Source organism: Plodia interpunctella, chromosome 20 (genome assembly GCF_027563975.2).
Source record: "Plodia interpunctella isolate USDA-ARS_2022_Savannah chromosome 20, ilPloInte3.2, whole genome shotgun sequence".
NCBI classification, from domain to species: domain Eukaryota; kingdom Metazoa; phylum Arthropoda; class Insecta; order Lepidoptera; family Pyralidae; genus Plodia; species Plodia interpunctella.
The window spans coordinates 6,783,157-6,798,560 of record NC_071313.1 but is presented as its reverse complement, the minus strand read 5'-3'; the positions used below and the strand labels follow the sequence as shown (position 1 = coordinate 6,798,560).

Sequence of the window (15,404 nt, the reverse complement as noted above, 5' to 3'; positions counted from 1 at the left end):
ATTTGTTCTCACTAGTTCGATTCAGTAGTTCGATCGTCGAACTAGTGAGAATTTTTTTTCTCATTTGTTCGACCGTCGAACTAGTGAGAATGTTTGTTCTCACTAGTTCGATCCGTTAACTTATTATTATTATTAATCGAGAAACAAGAACATTAAGTACCGATATAATAGATATTGGTCACAAATACATACATTGTATAGGTAATTATAAAATGAAAATCTTTTAGGTATATTTTGTAGGTATAATTATTATTTAAGTATTATTATAATATAGTAAACGTCAAAATCACAATGTTGCATAATTAGATTATTTATTGTAAACATAATATTTAGGAACAACTATAGGTATTGTCTTTGGCCAAATACGTAGATGAAAAATATTTTTCTGTCTTGCTTATCTCAACAAGCTTAATCAGAAACTAAAAAGAAACTAAAAAAAATTTCTAAAAAGTGCCCAACACCAATTTCTCCGCATATTAATTGCATTTGCTTATCTCAACAAGCTTAATCAGAAACTAAAAAGAAACTAAAAAAATGACAAAAATGCTTCAAAATTACAAATGTACAAAATTAGGTATAGGTATAGACATAACATTCATAAACATAACTTTGATAAAATATACATGATTAAATATATTTTTCTCTGTCTTACTTATCTCAATAAGCAGAGAGCGAAAAAACTTTGAATTTGTGTATTCCACCAAAGGATATATGTATATTGAACATTATATTAGGTACATTGGTTACGAAATCAAAAAAATAATGTAATAATCAAATACTCAATAGCCGGGTCTACACCAAAAAAGATCCATCGATCCCGCGATCCGCGATCCAGGATCGCGGAGCGTGGATCGTGGATCGTGGATCGTGTTAGGCCGATCCACTTTTGGAAACTTGCGATCCCAAATATGCGCTCCAAGCGATCCTAAGGCGATCCGTGATTCAGCCAGTCTAACTCTTGTACGATATGGAGTCACACGTACAACGGCGGCGTCTTGCCGTTGCAGCAGTAACTTTTATTTTGCTTAAATGCTTGCGCAAAAAATCACAAAAAAGAAAACGACGGTTTTGGGTGAAACAAATTTACAAAAATCGCTTGGAATCTGGGAATCAGCTGTACGCAGAGTTAGTGTCAGATAAAGTTGAACACAATTTTGCAAGAATGAATGCTAATCAATTTGAGATATTGTGTTCATTATTGAATAACAAGCTAAGAAAGAATGATACAAATTATAGAGATGCCATTACTGTGAAGGAAAGATTATTACTAACATTGAGATTTTTAGCAACTGGAGATTCGTATGTCAGTTTGCAGTATCTGTTCCGCATTTCCAAACAGTCTATATCGAAAATTATTCCTGAAGTTTGTGAAGCCATCATTGACCTGTTAAATGATTATGTAAAGGTAAGTAAAACCATACTTTATTACTCAATAAAAAAGTATTGTATTACAATCATAATTTAAAGAAGTAACATGTTTACAATTATTAATTATTTTTTGAAAACATGATATAGGTATATAGGTAGGTACTTATTTAATTCGGTGATGACTGTGGAAGTGAATAATCCTGAGGTTTCTCAAACTGGGACTGCGATGAATTGGAGGCTAGATGAGCAGACGGTGATGTCTGTGGAATTGGAGCTGGATAATTTTGAGGTTGTAGAGACTGGGACTGTGATGAAGTGGATGCTATTGGTGTGCCAGGATATGAATTAGTGTAATATCCATAATTGCTATCCCCATATCTTCCTGTGTCAGCTTGAAAAATAACTTGGCATATAGCATTTTTGACATTAGCTAATGTTACTGCATCATATTTCCGCAATTCAGTAGATATATACTGCCCGAAAGCAATGTAAGAATCAGTTTCCGGTTGTGGTGGCTGAGCACATTGTTGCAGAAGTTGGAAAGCCTCTGAAAGAGTTTCATCTGATATGTCATCTGCATTATTAGAAGTAGTTTTCTTTCTTTTTTTTGTTCTTTTGTTTGTTGTTTGGACACTGGTTTGTGCATTCTGATCATTGTGCTCTCTACTCTGCTCTGTGTGGTGGTTGGCTCTCTCCGGTTGTATGTCACTACTAATGTTACTGTTCTCGTTTTCGCTCACTGTAGTATTAACCCCTTCAGTCGTATCAGATTCTACCTGTAACAACAATTATTATTACTATTTACTGCATATTCTTATTTTCAGCTTTATATTATAATTAAGATCTCCTTTATTTTCAGGTGCCGTCAACTGAAGAAGAATGGCGTACAGTTTCTCAGCAATTCGAGAATAAGTGGAATTTCCCACACGTGATAGGAGCGATGGACGGCAAACACGTCGCTATACAATCGCCTTTCAATAGTGGCAACGACTTTGATAATTACAAATTATTTCCTAGTATTGTTCTTTTTGCATTAGTAGATGCAAATTATAGGTTCTTGTATGTGAATGTTGGGACTAAAGGCAGAATATCAGATGGAGGCGTGTTCAAAAGCACAAATTTATATAAAAAACTTGAAAAAAAAGAGCTAAATATTCCTCCACCGGAGATATTGCAAGTTCCCTATAAAATTGAGGTACCCTATTATATACTAGGTGATAAAGCTTTTCAGCTTAATGATTATACTATGAAACCATACGATGGTACACGGGAAAGGGGTTCTTGTGAAAGAATTTTCAACTACCGACTGTCAAGAGCACGTAGAGTAGTTGAAAACGCGTTTGGAGTACTTAGTTCTGTCTACAGAGTCCTGCGTAAACCTATGCTTTTGGAACCAGAAACTGCGACTAAAGTCGTGCTGGCAACGGTTCATCTATATAACTACTTACGCAGTAATCCTAACTTTATATCGCCAGGAACGTTTGATACAGTACAGGAGAATGGAGATGTAATACCTGGAAGCTGGCGAAATGAACCGCCATCACAATCGCTACAACCGATGGCCGTCGTACCAAGAAGAGCAACAGAAAATGCCACTACATTACGGTCCCACTTAGCAAGACACTTTGTTACAAACCATACAATAGTTTGGCAAAATGAATATCAGTAAACTAATAGCTTACATGTTCCAATGTATCGCGTGTGGTTCCGGGTTCATTTTTATCCGCCATAAAGTCGAAGTCATCATACGCAAACCACTTTGATTTATATGTATCTTGAGCACCTGAAATAAACAAGTTACTCATTAAAATAACCACGTGTATTTCTAACAGCTTAAATGTAAAAAGTGAAATCACGTGAAATCCACAGTAAATATTATGATGTAATTACTTATACTAAAATATATAATTTTAATACCTACAGATAAAAAGTAGCTTTGTTTTCTTACCGGATCCAGTTATACGGCTTTGCTTCTCTCTGTATTTCTCCCTTCTGTAGCCTCCCGCCAGAGATCGCATTTTTTTCTTTAGGTTCTCGATCGACTTATTCCCCATTTCACGAGAAATCTGACGCCAAGCATCATCTCTAACACCTCTATTGGTGTAATTAGAATCTTTGGGATCCCATAAACATTTAAATTCTTTATAAAGCGATATCAAACGGCGACTTTCTGAGATGTCCATGGCGAGGTGGATCGCGCGAACCAACACAACCGTCCACACCGCGCGCATCACGCAACTGAGGCACCTTTGATGCTGGCACAAAAACCGACCGCACACGGATCGCGCGAGGTAGGGAGCGCGCGCTCCAATACGTGCGCATGGATCGCGCGCGGCACGTCTACACCGCCTGCATCTTTGGATCGCGCTGCTGCCGCGCGCGATCGGAGCGCGATGGATCGTCCGGTGTGGACCCGGCTAATTATTTTGTCACATTGAGTCTCAATGTAACTATAATTATCGCATCTTTTCTAAAAAGTGCCCAACACCAATTTCTCCGCATATTAATTGCATTTGAGCATCAATAATGTAATCGTCATTGAATAAATCAGTTTTTCTCCTTTTACAACGTTTGTTTGATGTTGAAGGTCTCTGAAGAATGTCATTTTGATATGAAGACAATAAGGAATCGTCCCGTAAAATATGTAATATTTGCAATAGGTTTACATGCCCTTTCGTTACAAGGTTATTTATTTTATGGTGCCATCCTTCTACTGCATTATTTGTTCGGTGGCGTTCGCCATAAACCGACCAAATTCTATGATAATCACCCTTCATCCAGTATTTATCGAAATAATCTTTAAACTTAATTATAGATTCGCAATTCTTCTTCATTTCGTTTTGAATATACGCCCATCCTGAAACAATTTCATTTTCTGGAAGCAATGCCAAGTTGGCGCATAATGAAATTATTCTTCTGTTGCGTTTGTCTTTAGTTAAACCCAGGGTTTTTGCTTTGCGCCACAAGCTGTTCACGTAATGGTAGTAGCAACCTTTGACTGTAACATTCAATGTTTTCAACGCTTTCATTGTGCCTTCTTCGAAATCTATCGTGACTTTAGCAGGCTTCCACTCTGGAATTTGGGACCCAATTAAATCAAATAAAAGTGAGTAAGCTTTTTTGGTCCTGTGACTCATGAAAGCGTACACCAAAGGGATGACATTCGTGTTATTTGTATCACTGCCGATGTCTCCGTGAATTGTAAAAAGTTGCTGAAAAGGTGTCGGACATGATTTAAAGGTCCCATCCATAAAGATGTGTTTAATTTTTTTTATAATTTCTCGGGCATCATTTGAACAAAACACTAATATTCTCATTTTTTTATGACTGTAATCAGCGAGTAAGAAATCTGAAAAAGTACTAGGAACTTCGACTTCCTCAACAGTCTTTGCATTTATTTTTTTTACGTGTGCTAACTTATTTCTCCTTCTGTAAATGCGTGACTTCATTTCACAAAATTCAGGTACACTCTTAGAAGCTAAATGCAGGCCTTGATTTTTTAATGTAATTAAAGCTCTGTTGTAGACCCTAGGAGCTGGTTCTCTTCCCGTAGCTGCTTCTTCGCAAGCATTATTTAAAATAACATTGATTGTATTTCGTGTTTCATCTGGATTACATTGACCGCAGTGGGGTTTTGATTGTAAATTATTAGTGAAGTCCTTAAACAAAAGCAATGTTTAAAAAATATAGGAATTCATGAATTATTTTGCTTGTACATTAAAACTATTACAAATAAAAATACACATACAACACCTATAATATGTAAATATACGTACAACAATTATCATTATGTACATATAAAATAACCAAGACTTACCATATTCATTGTGACGGAACCGGTACATTTTAAACTTTTATAATTTTTACACCGCCAAATGCTGTGGCCATTTTTGTATTTACGCATAGAATAATATTGATGTCCTTCTAATTGCAGAATCCTTCCACGACCGCTTTTTAATAATTTCACTTCTTTAGACATTATTCCGAAAATATAAACAGTAAAATAAACAGGCACCACGAAATAAACATTGCTACTGCAGAGCTGAACAGCGTAATACTTCCATTTTGCGAAACATCTACCCTCAAAATATAACAAAAAGCATGTACCCTCAAAATAAGACAACAGAACTATGACCACACTCTTTCTGGGGTGGGGCGTTTAGTTAAATATTTATAATACTAAACTTATTATGCACATACCTAAGTGCTATAGGCATAGATGCATTTAAGGAAATATACCAGTGGACGACTTCCGGGTGATATGACAATGATTTGTATTATGTATTTAAACTGTTTGTATTGTTTACTATTAATTTACTTGCAGTCGAATTTTGACGTTTACTATATTATAATAATACTTAAATAATAATTATACCTACAAAATATACCTAAAAGATTTTCATTTTATAATTACCTATACAATGTATGTATTTGTGACCAATATCTATTATATCGGTACTTAATGTTCTTGCTTCTCGATTAATAATAATAATAAGTTAACGGATCGAACTAGTGAGAACAAACATTCTCACTAGTTCGACGGTCGAACAAATGAGAAAAAAAATTCTCACTAGTTCGACGATCGAACTACTGAATCGAACTAGTGAGAACAAATGCGTTGAGCCACGAGCGCGCATATCCTAGCTAGCTACGCGTGTCAATTCGTGCGTAGCGTGTCCGTGGGTTGCAGTGGATACAATCACATATATTTTCTTGCAAAGCGAAGCTTGATGCACGTGCGTAGCCTCTCCGTGCGCTACAGTGGAACCGCGGCTTCATTCCTGTGCCAAACTGCGTGCGTTTTATTGCTACTAGGTTACTACTCCTTCCTTATATTTCCTACCTTCTTTCCTTTTTTTATTAAAGTTTTTTATGTTTTCCTCTTGTACTTGCTGAATTTGCTCTTTTGCTTTTTCTCTAAGTTTTTCTCTTTCTTCTGAATAGCTTTCTCTCTCTTCTTCCAGAAGTAGTTCCAGTTGGCTATCTTATGGACAAAATTTCCTTATGTCGTTTTAAAAATCCCTTCAGCCAGTATCTTCCAGCAAATCCATCCTTAAAAGCGTTTTGAATATTATTTTTTATAGCTAATTGATATGCCAACCGTCGCAAATCTATTCTGCAGGCTTACTCTCGAAATCAATCTCAATCTCAATTTAGTCTCAATGCAATTCCAATCACAATTTTGTTTGTTACTCTTGAAGTCATTACTATTGCGATTGTATTGGCATTGGGATTGTGTCGTAATTGTCGATTCCACTGTACGTCAACCTGTCAGCCACGGAAATAGAACAAATGAATTAACGAAAACTTTAATAAAAATTATAAATTTTAAGTAATTTTAAAGAAAATTATTTATATTCAGAGGTACTTTTATCAAAAATGCTTATTTCTTACTAATAACATATTTTTTAGACAAGAATGATCAAATTTAATTTTTTAATCGGCTTATTTGGCTGTATGAGTTTATTCCTGTGTCTCAACATGTGTAGAGTTTACAAAAAAACTCATAACATAAAACAACCAGCCGACGGCCGGTTACACTTACTTATTAAACCTATACAAAAAGAAATAAATCAATCAGCTGAAGCGGAAAATCCATATTGTAAGTGTTTTAAGTGCTCGGCGCTCTTAAGTTTATGGGACGAAGTTACCAAAAATGAAGTTTAAAGTTGCTACAATATTCACGGCACAACAACGTTGTTTCTTCTTTGTTTACACTCCGAAATCAAGGTACGTATTTTTATTAGTATGTATGTTGTGAATGTTTATTATTAACTAGCGATTTAATGTTGTAAAAGTGATCTTAAAGTAGAATAATATGCTGGGCTAAGGTTAGCTAGCAATGAAATACTTGAGTAAAGTTAAATATCTATCAATGGTTTTGTATTGGGCGGAAAAGAAGTCTGCCTTGAAGAAGCTGTGCAACGAGCTCAGTCCATGAGGCGCACTGGCGGTAGCTTAGATATGGTGCTAGGGCTGTCACTACTCGAACAATAATTAGTGGCAGTCATGGGTGGTGGGTGACTCTCTTGCCACAATGTACCAGAGGAATAGCTGTAGACCCCTTTCCACAAAGTAATGTGAGTAAAATAAAAAAATACATTATATTTGTTTATTCATTATAGTATTGGTCTTTCTTATGGCAAAAGGGCTTGAATTTATTTGTAACAAATGTTTATTTAAATTAAAAAAAAAATACATAAATTATAATAATGATCCGCTGAATTCAACATTGAAATAAAAGTTAAAGGAAAAAATTATAGTAAAATAACAGTAAAAAACAACTAATTCATTTTGCACACAATTGTAATATACATCTATGTGCATGATTCAGTTATGTGATATATAATAACTTCCTTTCTTTTGCAGTCTAGCCCTTCTATATTAATAGACCTGCCATCCACATCACAGGCTGCCACTGAAACCCTGGAAATAGAGCAAGAAATTGTTTTTATACTTCCTGTGAGGATATTCCCAACCAAATATTACTCATTATCACACACCACATGCTGCCCACAATTGTCGCACAAGATTTGCTCTAGCTTCTATACCCCTTTGCAGCTCTATAGAAGCTCCATCTCTTTCTTGTAGTGCAGGTTCTACATCAACAGTTAGGTCTGTATGTTATTAGGGTTCTCATCATCTTCCACTATTAAATGTGCCCGGTTACACATATTGTGGAGCATGCAGCAAGTGTTTATAATTTTTGTTGCTACAACAGGGTAATAATGTAACACTCTATATTTTATGTGTTTATGCAGAACACTCGGGCTGTTTAATGCTGCAGTCACATCCCTCAATGCTCGAGATACTGATTGCTGTGACATGGGAGTACCTAGTATCCCGCCAGTCGCAAAGAATGAAAGTGTTACTAGTATCTGTAAACCAAAACCAATTTATTAAACACAGGTTCTTTTGTGTTTCAGTATCACAAACAAACACATAATTTCAAACAAAATTACCTTGTATTTTTTACCGATATCATTTCTCGTTTTTGGAGTTTGCATCAAGGGTTCAAGTTCTTAGCACAATCCATAAAAAAATGCCTTGGTGACACAATAATTTCACTTAAACTCGTCGTAAGTCATAGCAAGGATTTTATCATTTGTTCTCACTAGTTCGATTCAGTAGTTCGATCGTCGAACTAGTGAGAATTTTTTTTCTCATTTGTTCGACCGTCGAACTAGTGAGAATGTTTGTTCTCACTAGTTCGATCCGTTAACTTATTATTATTATTAATCGAGAAACAAGAACATTAAGTACCGATATAATAGATATTGGTCACAAATACATACATTGTATAGGTAATTATAAAATGAAAATCTTTTAGGTATATTTTGTAGGTATAATTATTATTTAAGTATTATTATAATATAGTAAACGTCAAAATCACAATGTTGCATAATTAGATTATTTATTGTAAACATAATATTTAGGAACAACTATAGGTATTGTCTTTGGCCAAATACGTAGATGAAAAATATTTTTCTGTCTTGCTTATCTCAACAAGCTTAATCAGAAACTAAAAAGAAACTAAAAAAAATTTCTAAAAAGTGCCCAACACCAATTTCTCCGCATATTAATTGCATTTGCTTATCTCAACAAGCTTAATCAGAAACTAAAAAGAAACTAAAAAAATGACAAAAATGCTTCAAAATTACAAATGTACAAAATTAGGTATAGGTATAGACATAACATTCATAAACATAACTTTGATAAAATATACATGATTAAATATATTTTTCTCTGTCTTACTTATCTCAATAAGCAGAGAGCGAAAAAACTTTGAATTTGTGTATTCCACCAAAGGATATATGTATATTGAACATTATATTAGGTACATTGGTTACGAAATCAAAAAAATAATGTAATAATCAAATACTCAATTATTTTGTCACATTGAGTCTCAATGTAACTATAATTATCGCATCTTTTCTAAAAAGTGCCCAACACCAATTTCTCCGCATATTAATTGCATTTGAGCATCAATAATGTAATCGTCATTGAATAAATCAGTTTTTCTCCTTTTACAACGTTTGTTTGATGTTGAAGGTCTCTGAAGAATGTCATTTTGATATGAAGACAATAAGGAATCGTCCCGTAAAATATGTAATATTTGCAATAGGTTTACATGCCCTTTCGTTACAAGGTTATTTATTTTATGGTGCCATCCTTCTACTGCATTATTTGTTCGGTGGCGTTCGCCATAAACCGACCAAATTCTATGATAATCACCCTTCATCCAGTATTTATCGAAATAATCTTTAAACTTAATTATAGATTCGCAATTCTTCTTCATTTCGTTTTGAATATACGCCCATCCTGAAACAATTTCATTTTCTGGAAGCAATGCCAAGTTGGCGCATAATGAAATTATTCTTCTGTTGCGTTTGTCTTTAGTTAAACCCAGGGTTTTTGCTTTGCGCCACAAGCTGTTCACGTAATGGTAGTAGCAACCTTTGACTGTAACATTCAATGTTTTCAACGCTTTCATTGTGCCTTCTTCGAAATCTATCGTGACTTTAGCAGGCTTCCACTCTGGAATTTGGGACCCAATTAAATCAAATAAAAGTGAGTAAGCTTTTTTGGTCCTGTGACTCATGAAAGCGTACACCAAAGGGATGACATTCGTGTTATTTGTATCACTGCCGATGTCTCCGTGAATTGTAAAAAGTTGCTGAAAAGGTGTCGGACATGATTTAAAGGTCCCATCCATAAAGATGTGTTTAATTTTTTTTATAATTTCTCGGGCATCATTTGAACAAAACACTAATATTCTCATTTTTTTATGACTGTAATCAGCGAGTAAGAAATCTGAAAAAGTACTAGGAACTTCGACTTCCTCAACAGTCTTTGCATTTATTTTTTTTACGTGTGCTAACTTATTTCTCCTTCTGTAAATGCGTGACTTCATTTCACAAAATTCAGGTACACTCTTAGAAGCTAAATGCAGGCCTTGATTTTTTAATGTAATTAAAGCTCTGTTGTAGACCCTAGGAGCTGGTTCTCTTCCCGTAGCTGCTTCTTCGCAAGCATTATTTAAAATAACATTGATTGTATTTCGTGTTTCATCTGGATTACATTGACCGCAGTGGGGTTTTGATTGTAAATTATTAGTGAAGTCCTTAAACAAAAGCAATGTTTAAAAAATATAGGAATTCATGAATTATTTTGCTTGTACATTAAAACTATTACAAATAAAAATACACATACAACACCTATAATATGTAAATATACGTACAACAATTATCATTATGTACATATAAAATAACCAAGACTTACCATATTCATTGTGACGGAACCGGTACATTTTAAACTTTTATAATTTTTACACCGCCAAATGCTGTGGCCATTTTTGTATTTACGCATAGAATAATATTGATGTCCTTCTAATTGCAGAATCCTTCCACGACCGCTTTTTAATAATTTCACTTCTTTAGACATTATTCCGAAAATATAAACAGTAAAATAAACAGGCACCACGAAATAAACATTGCTACTGCAGAGCTGAACAGCGTAATACTTCCATTTTGCGAAACATCTACCCTCAAAATATAACAAAAAGCATGTACCCTCAAAATAAGACAACAGAACTATGACCACACTCTTTCTGGGGTGGGGCGTTTAGTTAAATATTTATAATACTAAACTTATTATGCACATACCTAAGTGCTATAGGCATAGATGCATTTAAGGAAATATACCAGTGGACGACTTCCGGGTGATATGACAATGATTTGTATTATGTATTTAAACTGTTTGTATTGTTTACTATTAATTTACTTGCAGTCGAATTTTGACGTTTACTATATTATAATAATACTTAAATAATAATTATACCTACAAAATATACCTAAAAGATTTTCATTTTATAATTACCTATACAATGTATGTATTTGTGACCAATATCTATTATATCGGTACTTAATGTTCTTGCTTCTCGATTAATAATAATAATAAGTTAACGGATCGAACTAGTGAGAACAAACATTCTCACTAGTTCGACGGTCGAACAAATGAGAAAAAAAATTCTCACTAGTTCGACGATCGAACTACTGAATCGAACTAGTGAGAACAAATGGATTTTATCGGCGTATCGAGCATTCCTACGCAAATTACGAGTTTCTCGCAAATCCTTCCTATATAGACATCACTAAGAATTACGCTTTGCAACACCAAACGAACTATTTTATGCATTTTTTAACAGCTAAAATGTTAACTCAATTCTAAAAAAGTTACTCTTTCGCTATTGTTACAATATCCAATAATAACACAATTTCAACGCAATATGGAGCTGCCAAAGTGGCTTCAAGAGTAACGATCTCAAGTTCCAATGAAATTTAGTTCACTCAATATCCGCACCAATGTGGCGCTAGTGTTAATTCAAGAGTGCCAAATGACGTTTCTTGCATTGAGATTGGGATTGTGATTCGAGAGTAAGCCTGCAGGTCAGCCCATAAAATTTATTCTCCATTGTTAATATGTACTCAACCAGCATGTTTTCAATATCTGTATCCAAAACTGGCCTTCGACCAATAACTTTATTCATTACAGATTCAGTCGAGGAGTCATTATCATTAACAAATCGAAAGAGAGTGGACCTGGGAACGTTAAAGTGTTTAGCTGCCTTCAAGTATCCCATTCTCTTTTCTCGAACAGCGATAATCGCAGCGGACATATCCTCCTTCTCCCACTTCTTTCTTTTGCTGTATTTATGGGATGTTGACATTTCTAAAAAAAAAAAACAAGAACTGATATCTTCTTACAAAAAATGTGCATAAAATTTAGAATATTCCAAATTATATTCACTTTCGGTATTTCAAATTAACAACATGACATCTTAACCTAAAATTTCATATCACATTTTTAATTTCAGAAATATTAACAAAATAAAAGTAAAACCATTAACTAACAAGGTCTAAATAACAATTACAATAAAGCTTTTATGTATTATAATAGTAAATGATTATCAATGATTGCTTTCTTACCGAAAAAAGTTTGAAATTTGACGTTTCGCTTCTACGAGGCTGGCAACTGGAATGTCAAGATGGCGGTCGGTTTTTAGTGCTCATTAGCTCCGTATGGCGTGCAACGATAAGTTTACAAGAAGAAAATACAGATGGCACTTATAAAAATAAGGTATCCAAGGTATTCCAACTTACCTGCAGTTACACAGACAGAGGTTAGAGGAACTGCAGCAAATTTGGAATAAGTTTGCTGCAGTTCCTCTAACCTCTGTTATATGACTGACTGACTAACTGTGGTCTGCCCTAAATATTTGCCCATACCAACAATTCGCAGATACGAACCAGTTGCATAAAAAGATAGAGCGCATAATACCTGTAAAAAGTAAATTCATATAGGAAAACTAGGACTTCACTGACTCATAGTGAATTTCTTTCATTATAATAATTAGCACCTTACCTTATGTTCTAAATCAACTCTTATGTTGGATCTTAAGGAGGTTTTATTTTTAGCTCAATACATATTATAATGGAATACAGCTTTAGAGAGACGATACTTCTTTATAAACTCCCTTTTGTGTAAGTCTAGGGGCTTGAAATTTCTCCCCAAATAACTTATAATTTTTATTTCTCTGGGTAAAAAAATAAAAAGCAAAAATATTTTATTTTCTTTAAATAATTATCCAAAAAAAAATTTTTACACAATTGACGAGTTACTTGATAATATAGACATTTTTTAAAGCACTGAATCACCTATTATTATTTTTTAAAATATTTTATATCACGAAGCACAACCAAAACGAGAGGTTTTATATAAGGTTAGTTAGTATTATATTATTGAGGTAAGTGATAAGTAAAACAACCAAAATGTTAAGTTCTTTTTAACTATTAAAATTTTTGATGTATATTCTTCTTATCATTTATCTAATAACTAACATAATCAATCCTCGTAATTTGACAATCTATATCCTTATTAATGTAAACTATTGATTCTTCGTACCAACTGAGTTCGTATTGCTCTGCCCCTAATCAGTAAATCCCTTCCAGTGTCTGCCCTTTCCTCTGGTGCCACAGGTCTTAAAACGTCCTCGACCTCTGAAACTTGTTCAGAATCAGACTCAGGATCAGGAACATTAAATTGAAGGGCCAAGTTGTGCAAAACATTACATGCAGTTATAATTCTTGCACATTTCTCAGGCTTATAATGCAAAGTCCGATCCTTGCTGAGACATCTCCAGCGATTTTTCAATCGTCCAAAGGTGTTTTCAATAACCACCCTTGTTCGACCATGAAAGGAGGTATATTTAGCTTCAGGACTATTCTAGGTTATAGGTGTCATCAGCCAAGGTCTTTGCGGATATCCAGAATCACCTGCAAATGAAAAAAAAATAATATGATAATTAAAATTAACTTTATGAAATCATTTTTTTATTGAAGTTATTTTACCTATATGACTATAATTAATATAATCGTCAATACGCAACTCACCTAGAAGCCATGTATGTTCAAGTCTTTGCATAAATTCATTCACGGCACTATTCTCCCAAATAAATGCATCGTATGTTGCTCCACTATAACGCGAATTAATATTTAAAATTCGCCCATCGCTGTCACATACCTGTGAAAACGTTTTACGGTGAAGCCAAACGAGCGTAATTTTGTGAGTTGTGAGTCGCGTATTTTCATTCACTTATTTTAAGTTCAACTGAATTTCTTGAGTTGAGCTGCCAGACGGACGTAATTTGTTCAGTTACTATCTAGCGTTGGTACGGGGTGTTCGTGTTATCGAATGTGATGGATCCATTAAAAATATTGTGTATTTACGAAGCATGTTCCGAAGATATTTATTCAGAAGACGACGCCAAAAAAAGAAGCTGGGTAAACCCAATTAATAGTAAGAGGCTGATATGTGGACAGTTCCATACTTTATATGAACGATTATGTGCAAATCCAGATATGTTTCAACAGTACTACCACATGCCATTACATGTTTTTCAAGAATTATTACACTATGTAAAACCTGTTATTACTAAATTAGACACTAACATGAGACTAGCCATCAGTCCAGAGGAAAGATTAATAATAACACTCAAGTAAGTTTTTAAAGTATTTTAATAATTATTTTACTTGAATTTAAAGAATTATTAAAACAAAAGGCTTTGCATCTGTTAATATGTTGCATCATGTTCATTTGTCTCATTGGGAAGACTGGCGAGTTCATGTGTTTCACTATTTGTATGTGAATGTGTTGTGTATCCTCTATTGACTGATGTCGGGTAGTATTGATTACTGCTGCTGTGGGAATCGGAAAAGGGAGATGAAAAACCAGGCCAGTTGGATTGTGTGTTCTGTTCTGGTGTGGTGTGGCGTGTAGGGGTGGTAGCGATGGTAAGAAAACACAAGGCTTGAGGACAACCTCTCGGATAAGATTACGATTCTATCTGCCTTTATTCATTATCACATATACTTATATATACTTAATACTACGTGATAGAAAGCTATCAACCTATCTGATGAATTACATACCTATCTGACAATTACTTATCTACATCTATACAGTAATGTTATCTCCACAATAATGTGACGTACGTGACATCACACCACACTGGAATTTGATATTTTACTTTATTTAATGCTTTCATAATTTCCATTCGAAATTCGAAATTTTGTTTTTCTGTCATTTTGGACATCTCCGGCAAGAAAGACAATAAAAAATATCGGTTAGGATCGTTATCATCCCTATCTAACTTATTGAGAAGAGATTCTTGAAATAATGTCAATTGTTTTTTATTTTTGGTTCGGGATGCAGATGGTTGCGATGACACTGTATGCTTTGATGTTGACGGCTGATTTTCGTATGCAGGTGTGTGCATTGACGCTGGTTGGCTAGTAGATGGTTGAGACATGGATGATTCTGCTTCTGTTGGCCCGAATTGTTCACCAGATTAATCATCGTCGTTGTTCTCAGTTATATTGCTATCGTCGTTGTCAGTGTTTGTAGGAGAAGTTACATTTGAAAAAGAGTTTCTTGAAATGTTTGGTAATTTTTAAAAACTGCAATAAATCAAAATA

At 34.3% G+C, this 15,404-nt stretch overlaps 2 protein-coding genes across 2 annotated transcripts; one reads left to right on the top strand and one right to left on the bottom strand.

The window, feature by feature from the left end:
- The first annotated feature begins 967 nt into the window (after positions 1–967).
- On the top strand, positions 968–3,298 carry LOC128678580 (uncharacterized). Its single transcript, XM_053760196.1, has 2 exons — positions 968–1,405; positions 2,228–3,298. The coding sequence occupies exons 1-2, from the start codon at positions 968–970 to the stop codon at positions 3,035–3,037; spliced, it is 1,248 nt and encodes a 415-aa protein (XP_053616171.1). The 3' UTR covers positions 3,038–3,298.
- LOC128678585 (uncharacterized) lies at positions 1,401–5,977 on the bottom strand. The gene is made up of 3 exons (XM_053760203.2): positions 3,317–5,977; positions 3,051–3,151; positions 1,401–2,144 (listed from the first exon to the last, which is right to left on the bottom strand). The coding sequence occupies exons 1-3, from the start codon at positions 3,597–3,599 to the stop codon at positions 1,536–1,538; spliced, it is 993 nt and encodes a 330-aa protein (XP_053616178.1). The 5' UTR covers positions 3,600–5,977; the 3' UTR covers positions 1,401–1,535.
- Positions 5,978–15,404: the final 9,427 nt, after the last annotated feature.